General features: G+C 51.2%; 1 protein-coding gene across 1 annotated transcript; it reads right to left on the reverse strand.

Annotated features, from left to right (window-relative positions):
• Positions 1-2,382: 2,382 nt before the first annotated feature.
• Positions 2,383-3,755, reverse strand: NHLRC1 (NHL repeat containing E3 ubiquitin protein ligase 1). Its single transcript, XM_025443764.3, has one exon. The coding sequence runs from the start codon at positions 3,721-3,723 to the stop codon at positions 2,524-2,526; it is 1,200 nt and encodes a 399-aa protein (XP_025299549.1). The 5' UTR covers positions 3,724-3,755; the 3' UTR covers positions 2,383-2,523.
• Positions 3,756-10,773: the final 7,018 nt, after the last annotated feature.

The raw sequence follows: 10,773 nt of genomic DNA on the forward strand, positions 1-10,773 counted from the left end.
CTTCAAGGACAAAATTCAAATCAGATTTCCTTGCCCCTCTTTGGGAAAATTTGTTTGCCCCAGACCAATTCATAGGCCAATTTTCTGGTCCAATCAATACATTCGGTGGATCATTGATGGACAGGCTGTAGCTAGGTATGTGCTGCTATCCAATTGGCTACTGCTGGAGAGGGCCATGCTCATCAGCAGAGCCGGTGGCAGGGGCACCACAGATACCGTGACAGTTCAGTATGGTAGGTGTGATGAGTCTTGGCAGCCTTCCTATCATATTTTCAACATATTCTTCAAAAAGAGTTCACCTCTCTAGTCACCATGATACACCACCATAGCATATCACTATTAGTAGAGTCCTGACCACCAGTATGCATTTCTTCTTCCTGTGGCTGGGGTGAAGATGATTAAATCTGCATCCACCAATGTGGTTCTCCTCACTTTTCTGAGGTATATGGAGTATTGCTTCTTCCGTAAAAAGATGCCTCATTCACCGAGCAAGGTGCAGACCTCAGTTGGTGAGGAGCCAGGGAAGGTCTAGATAAGGCATTAGCAAAATGGCAACGGCTGGGGCTCTGGGATCTGGAGTGAGACTTGTAGGAGGGGAGGTTTATGAATCCAAACTAAAGTCCTTAGAAAATGCCAAGGAAAAAGATTGAGAAAAAAGTTCAGGTGGTGGGTCCAGAGAACAGAACAAGGTCAAACACAGTAGGACAATTCAAGGATCAGGAATGCAGGTACCTGTCCTATCAGTGCTGTCTGAAAAAAATATTAGTACACCTCTCTGGTCAAGATGATGCCACTAATAACTCCAAATAGGACAAAGTCCCTTGAACTGGCTAACCCTGAGGCCATTAAAATGTCATTGTTCCTGAGGACAACTTCTGAATGGTCCATCCAAGGTTGGCCCACTTGCAAATGACCAACTCTGAACCTCTATCTCTGCCTAAGGTGGCTTTTCTTGCTATACAACTGAGAATAGGTCACTATTCTGAGGTCACTGACCTAAGGATGCCTTCTAAGGACAGGGGAAAGGGATTGTCCCCAGAATCCCCATTTGGAACGCACTTACAAATGGTGGTCCACGAGGCCTGAAATCTTCACATGACACGATGGAAGCATTGAAAGCATGATGGGCTTTTGAGGGATGACATGGACCCCAGCCTCTCTTTTAGCTCCAAAGGGCAAACTTAACCTTCTGGAACATAGCTTACTCGTAATTTGGGGGCTATCTCCAGTGCGTACGTTATACTTATTGAAACTGTTTGTCTAATAGATACAACATCAGCTATGACCGGAGGCAAACTCTTACCTCTCAAAACCAGAATTTTCTCCCCGAGAAAAAATATATTTTGTCACTGCTTCTGAGGTGTCAGTGGTTTGGTACTATTACAGCAGCCCTAAACTCTGAGATGTTGACACTAGCTACAAACACAACAGTTTATAAAGAACCGGCCACCTCACCTGAAATTTCCCCTTATTCGCTCAATCGACTGCAAGCATTAAAGCAGGCCTTATCTTGGTCAAAGCTTAACTTCAACTCAAGAAGTATACAGGGGTTTACCAGTGGCCTAAATGCTAGCTTAGCATCAAGGGAGCTGGTTAGTGAGAATACAGTGTGTGCAATGGGACAAATTTAAATGGCACAGAGAAAAACTCTATCACAAAAGGGTTTCGGGTTGGCACAGATTATGAAGAGGCAGGCAAACTCATTCTGCCGTGAACCAACGGTGGCGGCCTCTTGTTCTATGAATGCAGACCTGTCACAGGACTGTCTTCCAGCCATCTCCCACTGGAGGTGTGTGAATGTACGGTGGTCGGCAGTAGTTTTGAACTTATGTCCACACAAGCCTTTCTGCAGCAACCAACTAGTATTTCCTGGGTTCCTATGATGGAGGACATCCAGGTCCCAACAGACATGTTTACCTTTCCCAAGGGCAGTTGAAGGATCCACAGTCATTCTACCTACTGTGACATCAAAGAACCAGCAAGTTCAATGACACTCACGTCCATGCTCATCACACTACCCTTTTTCCTCTTGAACTCTCTAGAAAGTCTCCTTTCTCTGCACGTCCAACCAAGAGAAATAGCTACCTGTAAAGAGAGTACACACAGTAACAACATATAGACACATGCTGTCGTTTTCTCACATCTGTTATCCTACTTAGGAGCAAGGGATTGGGGAGTCAGAATTGAGTTCCCATTGTGACTGTCACAGTAAGTAAACATGACCTTCAGAGAATCACTTAAACCCTCGGGTCTCAGTTTTCTCATCTCTAAAATGGGATTAATGATGGGCATTACCTCCCTGGGTACCACTGTAAGGACACGCTGAGCTAATATTTGCAAGTTTCCTAGCACAGGGAGCACATAACTCAATAAACGGTAGACTTCATTATTATTCTTTAATAATTACCTTCAACCTTTATAAGTCTGTCAGGCAGTTATAATGATCCCCGTTCGAGAGATGGGATTAATTCATCCAGGGTTAAACTGGATTAGTGGCAGTTCCAGGACCCCCACCACACCCCATTACCCCCAGTCAGCCTTGTAGACTTTTACGGAATGGGCTGCACTGTCCAGCACAAGAAGAGAATTCTCCTTGGTGAAGGTCAGTGCCACAGGATGGGAAAGACCATGGGTGATGATGGGCTTCAGGACTGGAAATTCCTCAGGCTGTCCCAAGCATAGGACGGCCTGACTAGAAGTATCTGCAACAATCACATTCCCCTGGTGATCAAAGGTCACGGCGGAGGCAGTTATTCTAGAGGGGAAAAAGAGGCTGAGCCCAAAGGTATCCACCTGGCCGATCAGCTGCATAGTTGGGCTGAACACCTTCACGGCGGTGCTGCCCGCCCCAGCCCCCAGCCCCGGAGGGTGCTCCAGGACCGCAATGGCCCCAGTGAGCCAGGACACGGCCACCCCTCGCGGGCTGCACAGATGACCTTGCAGCTTTTCAGTCCTCTGGAGGGCTCCTTCTGCAAAGTCGACTTCCAGCAGGTGCAGCGACCCTGCCTCGGCGTCAGTTACCACGACCCCATTCTGAGGGGTGGTCTCCACGCCCCAAGGTAAGGAAAACTGGTCTCCAATGACGAGCTTGATCTGGCCAAAGAAATCAAACACTTTGATGGAGCGGTCGCCGGCGTCGGTGACAACCACGTGGCAGTCGTTGGTGACGGCGACGTCCAGGGGGTACCTAATGTCCTGGGCAGCCTCCCCCTTCTCTCCAAACTGATGGGCGCATCCTCCCCCGGAGTCAAAGATCTTGACCCGCCTCCTGCCGTCGTGCACCACCACGACCCGCCCGGTCTTGGGGCACAGCGCCAGCCCCGTGGGGTTGACCAGGGTCCCCCAGCCTCCGAACGCGTGGTGGCAGGCGAGGGCGCCCGGGGCGCAGGGGGCGGCGCGGGGGGCGGCGCGGGGGGCGGCGGGGGCTGGGCGCAGCGCCGAGCCCAGGAGCTCCAGGAGGTGAAGCACCGGCAGGCAGTCGCTGGTGTCGCAGCCGCGGCAGGCCCGGCGGCAGAAGGGGCACTCCAGGGCCAGCGTCCGCGGGTGCGCCAGGGCCGCCACGCAGGCCAGGCACACCACGTGGCCGCAGGGCAGGTTGCGCGGGCGCCGCTGCTGGCGGTGGCCGAACCTCTCGAAGCACACCTTGCACTCGAGCAGGCTGACCTCGGCCTCGCGCACCAGCTCCCGCAGCGCCCGCCCGCTCCCCGCCGCCTCGGCCCCCATCGCGCGGCCGCCGCCGCTCCCGCGGGCGCCGCTCGGTCCGGGGCCGGGGCCGGGGCCGGGGCCGGGGCCGGTCACGGGGCGGGGCGGGGCGGGGCGGGGCCTGACGTCGCGGGCGCAGCGCGCAGCCTCTCGGCCGCGGCCTGCGGTCCCCCGGCGGGCGGGCGGGCGCTGACTGCGGAGGGCGCGGGAGCGGACGCTCGCGGGCCGCACCGCGCGCCGCAGGCCCAGGCCCGTGACCTTCAGGCAGGCGGGGGGCGGGGCGGGGAGGCTCCGCTTTCCGCGACGGGAAACAGGCTCGAGCGGTGGCCCCCGATCGCCCAGGCTGCAAACGGCAAAGCAAAACTAGAACACGGTGTTCCACCTGGGGTAGCCTACGCTTTGCAGTCCCCTGCTGGGTGCTGCTGCTGGGGCTGGGGCTGGGTGCTGGGGGGGGGGACGGGGGCTGGGGCTGGGGCGGGGGCTGGGTGCTGGGGCTGGGTGCTGGGGCGGGGGCTGGGTGCTGGGGCTGGGGCTGGGGCGGGGGCTGGGTGCTGGGGCTGGGTGCTGGGGCGGGGGCGGGGGCTGGTGCTGGGTGCTGGGGCGGGGGCGGGGGCTGGTGCTGGGGCGGGAGCTGGGGGCTGGGGCGGGGGCTGGGTGCTGGGGCTGGGTGCTGGGGCGGGGGCTGGGTGCTGGGGCGGGGGCTGGTGCTGGGGCGGGAGCTGGGGGCTGGGGCGGGGGCTGGGTGCGGGGGCTGGGTGCGGGGGCTGGGTGCTGGGGCGGGGGCTGGGGGCTGAGGCGGGGGCTGGGTGCTGGGGCTGGGGCGGGGGCTGGGTGCTGGGGCGGGGGCTGGGGGCTGGGGCTGGGGGCGGGGGCTGGGGGCTGGGGCGGGGTGCTGGGGCTGCGTGCTGGGGCGGGGGCTGGGGGCTGGGGCGGGGGCTGGGGGCTGGGGCGGGTGCTGAGGGCTGGGACTGGGGCTGGGGGCTCGGGCTGGGGTTGGGGGCTGGGGCGGTGCTGGGGGCTGGGGCGATGCTGGGGGTTGGGACTCGGGCTGGAGGCTGGGGCTGGAGGCTGGGGCTGGGGGCTGGGGGCTGGGGGCTAGGGCGGGGGCTGGGGCTGGCCAGGCATGTGCGCGGTCTCCCAGCCCAGGACGCTTTGATCTCACTGGGAAACGCAGACCCAGGAGAAGTTCAACATCCAGGGGATGAGGCAGGTGTCCCTAATTGTTTTGCCTCTTCCATCACCCCTGTAGTAAAGCAGCTGTTGAGTGAATGCTTGTAGAAATGAAGTCGCCTGGGGCACCCGGGTGGCTCAGTGGTTGAGTGTCTGCCCTCCACTCAGGGCGTGATCCTGGGGTCCTGAGATCGACGCCTGCATCAGGTTCCCTGCGGGCGGCCTGCTTCTCCCTCTGCCTGTGTCTCTGCCTCTCTCTGTGTGTCTCTCATGAATAAATAAATAAAATCTTAAAAAGAAAAAAAAAAAAAAGAATGATAGGGGACCATACAAGAAACCCACTAGGTGAATGAGTGTCAGATGGGGGAGCAGTGCCTGGGAATGTCTTCCAGAGGAGTATGGAATAAGAAAGCTGTTAATCATAATTGCTACAGACTTAATCTGTGCCTGCCTTCTTTTAAGTGGTTTACGTAAATTAGCTTATTTAAACCTCATGACAATCCTATAGAGGCTTATTCTTATCCTCATCCCTTTTCTGCAATGGAGTTCACAGAGGCTAAGTATTTTGCGGAGGGTCACCTGGCTCAGAAGTGACTGGTCTGGGATTTGAAGCCAGGCAGTTGGACTGCAGAGCCCACCCTCCTTACTATCCCGGAGGTTCTCAAACTTGGTAAGCTTGGCACATGGTAGATACCTGGGTCTCATCTGGAGATTTAATTGGTTCAGAGTGTGGTCTGGGGAGCTGGAATTTTTTACTTTAATTTTATTTTTATTTTTTGAAATATTTTATTTATTTATTCATGAGAAACACAGAGAGAGAGGGGGGCAGAGACACAGGCAGAGGGAGAAGCAGGCTCCATCAGGGAACCCCACGTGGGACTCAATCCCGAGTCCCCAGGATCACACCCTGGGCTGGAGGCAGTGCTAAACCGCTGAGCCACCCGTGCTGACCTCAATTTTATTTTTTTAAAGAGGTTTTATTTATTTATTCATGAGAGATACAGAGAGAGGCAGAGACATAGGCAGAGGGAGGGAGAAGCAGGCTCCCTGTGGGGAGCCTGATGTGGGACCCCATCCCAAAACCCTGGGATCACAACCTGAGTGGAAGGCAGATGCTCAACCACTGAGCCACCCAGATGCCCCTAAGCATCTGATTCTTGATCTCAGCTCAGGTCTTGAGCTCAGGGTCATGAGTTGAAGCCCCAAGTTGGGCTTCATGCTGGGAGTGGAACCTACTTAAAAAAAAAAAATCCGAGGAAGCCTGGCTGGCTCACTCTGTAGAGCATGTAACTGTTGATCTCAGAGTCCCATGTTGAGGGGGGAGTGTACTAAAAAAAAAAAAAAAAAGCAAAAACAAAAAAACAAACAAAAAAAAAAAGGGAAAAATTCATTCAGGACACCAAAAAGAGTATTTTTAGAACTGGTGTTGTCTAATAGAAACATGAGAGGAGCATCGGGTGGCTCAGTCGGTTGTATCCCACTCTTGATTTTGGTTTAGGTCATGATCCCAGGGTCATGAAATCATGAAATTGAGTCACCAGTCGGGCTCCCTGCTAGGCATGCAGCCACCTAAAGATTCTCTCCCTCTGCTCATTCCCATTTGTGCTCGCTCTCTCTCACAAAAAAAAAAAAAAGAAATATGAAAGCCATATATATAATAAAAAAATTTCTAGGAACCACATTTTAAAAAGTAAAAAGAAACTAGTGAAATTAATTTAATGCATGTTTTATTTAACCTCCAAATGCAATCACTATAAAAATTACAGTGAAATTATAATGAAATTTTACAGCCATTTTTTCGTACCAAGTAAAATCCAGTGTGTATTTTACACTCAATAGCACATCCTAATTCAGACTAACCCCATGTCAAGTGCTCAGTTTCCACATGTGGCTGGTGGCTTCTGTATGAACAGTACAGATAGAGACAAAGTCTAGGCTATGATATATTTCCTTCCTGAGATGCTTTCCAGATCTGGAACTTTCTTCTAATTTGTCTCTGTTTTTTTTTTTTTTTTTTAAGGTGTTATGTATTTATTCATGAGAGATAGAGAGAGAGAGAGGCAGAGACATAGGCAGAGGGAGAAGCAGGGTTCCTGTGGAGTGCCTGTAGGATGCAGGACTCGATCCCAAGATCCCAGGATCACGACCTGAGCCAAAGGCAGACGCTCAATCACTGAGCCACCCAGGCATCCCCTGTTCTAACATCATTTTGAGATGGACCCAAAGACCCCAGCTCATTGTTGACTATGGCAAAGCTTCATGTGACCCTTCCATGACATTTGGCCAGCCTGTGTGGGACTCTCCGGATGCCTGATAATCCTACCTGCTTCTTCTTATCCTCTGCTGCCCCTGCGGGGTAACGGGCAGTACTACACAGAGGCAGAGGTGTTCAGTGAGGTCAACCAGAAAAAGCTTCAATGAATCTGACATATTTAAGAATGTTGACAGCAATTGCTCTACCACTTGGTGCTTAGACAGCACAGTGGTTCTGGAAAACATCGTTAGCACACATGCAAACCATCCATCCCAATGACTTACTGTCAAGGTTCTAATGCTAAATTTAAAGTATGGAAATCTAAGTTTGTGGCATTTGATGGGAAGTTAAGGTTTTCTCAATTACAGAAGGCTTCTGGGTTAAAAATGTGTGTGTTTGAATCTCCCAGTTGAGGATCTCCATATTCTGGCTGGGCGTCCTTCGACGTAACTTTCTTCATTGTTTGCTGCCTCTCCATGGAAAGGAATACAAACTGTTCCATCATTCCGATTGATCTAACCCAACCGCTTCCTCTGTCCCGGGTCCTTTTCCTGCTTTACCAAATAAATAGAGTCCAATTTCCCTTTTTGTACAATCTCAAAATTACTCTTTATCTTCATCTCCTCTTTCTTTTGTTCTTATCTCTGGAAAAGATAAACTAAGTTCCAGGAGAGCAGCAACCATATGTTTTTGCTAAACACCACATTCCCAGCACCTAGCACAGGCCTGATACACAGAAGGAGCCCAACAAAGGTTTTGTTTTTATTTTTATTTTTTAAAGATTTTATTCATTTATTCATGAGAGACAGAGAGAGAGAGAGAGAGGCAGAGACACGGGCAGAGGGAGAAGCAGGCTTCATGCAGGGAGCCCGACATGGGACTCAATCCCAGGTCCCCAGGATCACGCCCTGGGCTGAAGGTGGCGCTAAACTGCTGAGCCACCCGGGCTGCCCAGGTTTTGTTTTTAGTTGGATGAATCCTCAAAAGGATGCAACTTATAGGTAGGCATTCAAACCAGATGCTAGACCTTCTCGTTCATGATTCTCTAGTATTTTAGGAAGCATTGTTTAAAAACTAGCATTTATCTGGGAACCATGCTAAGCATTGTGCTTATCTCTAGAGTCAGTGCTGATAGGTTTCTCAAAAACTTTATCGAGTCTCATCCACACACACACACACACACACACACACACACACACACGATGATTAATAAAAGGAGTGCTCTAAAAAAAAAAAATAAAAAAAAAAAAAATAAAAGGAGTGCTCTGAGTCTGGCTCAGACATCTTGTGCTTCCTATGATGAATCTTTCCTCCCTTTCGGCTGAGTCTGCATGCATTTCCTCTGTGCTTCTCTGCAACACTCCCCCCTTAAAGGGTGCTGGAACAGTGTGCCTGTGCCTTCCTGCTTCCACCTAGAACAAGCCCTGAGGGTTGTGGAGGCTAAAGATCTGGACAGAACAGGTCAGTGGCTGACCTTCGTGCAAAGTACCACATAGCAGAGGAGAGGAAGCAAAACCCAACTCAGGGTGGCTACCGCAGAGGTGAGGCTGAGGAATCTGAACAGGGCATTAGTGCAGGCACAGAGACTCCTGGTTTTGCAAGTGTGGCAAGACAGGCCACTTATGTGCAATTTCAAAGGAATCCCAGAATGATTCCAATGATGCTGTTACATCCCAGACTGTACCTGACACTGACTTGAAAGAAAAGAGGAGAAAGCCTGTAGAAAAGAAGAATCTTGGGCACCTGCGTGGCTCAGTTGGTTAAACATCTGCCTTCGGCTCAGGTCATGATTTGGGGTCCTGGGATCAAATTCTGCATTGGGCTCCCTGCTCCCTGGGGAGCCTGCTTCTCCCTCTCCTGCTCCTCCTGCTTGTACTTTCTCTGTCAAATAAACATATAAAATCAAAAAAACAAAAAAACAAAACAAAACAAAAAACCCACCAAAAAAAAAAGCATCGCAATCAGGGAGGAGATACACAACCTTTTAAAAGAGGAACAAAGGGATCCCTGGGTGGCGCAGCGGTTTGGTGCCTGCCTTTGGCCCAGGGCGCGATCCTGGAGACCTGGGATCGAATCCCACGTTGGGCTCCCAGTGCGTGGAGCCTGCTTCTCCCTCTGCCTGTGTCTCTGTCTCTCTCCCTCTCTCTGTGTGTGTGTGTGTGTGACTATCATAAATAAATTTTTAAAAAAATTTTAAAAATAAAAAAAAATAAAAGAGGAGCAAAGCTGCAGGAGCTTTAGCATGGGCCTGTGAGCCCACAAAGAACGAGACCGCGCTCCCTTTGCCAACCCACATCTCTCCAGAGCCGGTCAGGCTTGAGTGTCAGGCCAGCCTGCCATTCCTTGGTCCCCGCCTTGGGCTGCTGGTGAGGTCTCTGGCTTTGCTCTACCCTAGGACATCTTGTCTTCCAGCACCGGCCCTGACCACCTATCTCATCTTGAAACTCCTGCTTCATGTGTGTGGCTTCTCGGGGGTGAGGCTCTGGCGGAGAGGGGAAGGCTGATTCAGGCTCAGAGGTCTGGAGCGCCGACAGAAAAATGAGCCGGGGACGTATGGTTGGAAACAAGAATCTGCAGACTGGAATGCTTCTCAATTAGAAAAATCTTTTTGTCTTCTCTTCCCACCTGCTCTCCTGAGCAATGTCATCTTCACTTGTGTTGGGAGGGGCCACTCACAGATGACCCCCCCGCATGTGCCCCTGATGCAGCCTGACGCTGTACAGTAACAGCAGGTGTGCAGTCCCTGCCGCTAGAGGCTGTGCATCCTTGGAACAGGACTGCCTTCAACCAGGGCGAGCCCCATGTCTCCCTGCATGGTGAGGAGTCTGCTTCTCTCTGTCCCTCCCCCCTGCTCGTGTACTCTCTCACTCTCAAATAAGTAAAATATATATGCATTTTTTATCTTTAGATTTTATTTATTCATGAGAGACACAAAGAGAGGCAGAGACACAGGCAGAGGGAGAAGCAGGCTCCATGCAGGGAGCCGGATGTGGGACTGGATCCTGGGTCTCCAGGATCACGCTCTGACCCAAAGGCAGATGCTCAACCGCTGAGCCACTCGGGAGTCCATATATATATATATTTAAGCTGCCTTCACCTGTGGATCTTCACTCCTAGCACTTTCAAGAGAGCTTAACATTTGCTGAATCAATCTAACAACAGGGGAAAGATGACATAATCCTGGTACTGCCATATGGTAGACATTACGCAGCTATTAGAAAATCTTATTTTTAAAGAGTATTTAGTGACATGAAGAAGGGCTGATGAAACACCAGAGAAGAAAGTTAGAAAAGATACAATACAATACCGTCTCCTCATTGGTCTCAACTTTGCAGAAACATACATGCGTAGGAAATACACCTGGGCAGGAGCAGACAAACAAGAAAACCAGTAATCCTCTCCAGTGATGGGAATTGGCCGCTTTTTTCTTATTTAGACTTTTCTGTGCTTCCCAAGTTTGTCTGCACTGAGAAAGTATTATATTCTTTCATTATGTTGATATCTTATGGTCTCTTTTATTGCTAAAAGTTCCTTTGATTATCTTCCTTCTATCTCCTAGAGTTAACACCAATATTGAAACAAATTTCTGTTAATACCCAGTGGTTAGGGATCACAGGTTTTCAGACATATATTTTCACTTCATGCAT

This window comes from Canis lupus, chromosome 35, assembly GCF_003254725.2.
Source record: "Canis lupus dingo isolate Sandy chromosome 35, ASM325472v2, whole genome shotgun sequence".
NCBI lineage: Eukaryota > Metazoa > Chordata > Mammalia > Carnivora > Canidae > Canis > Canis lupus.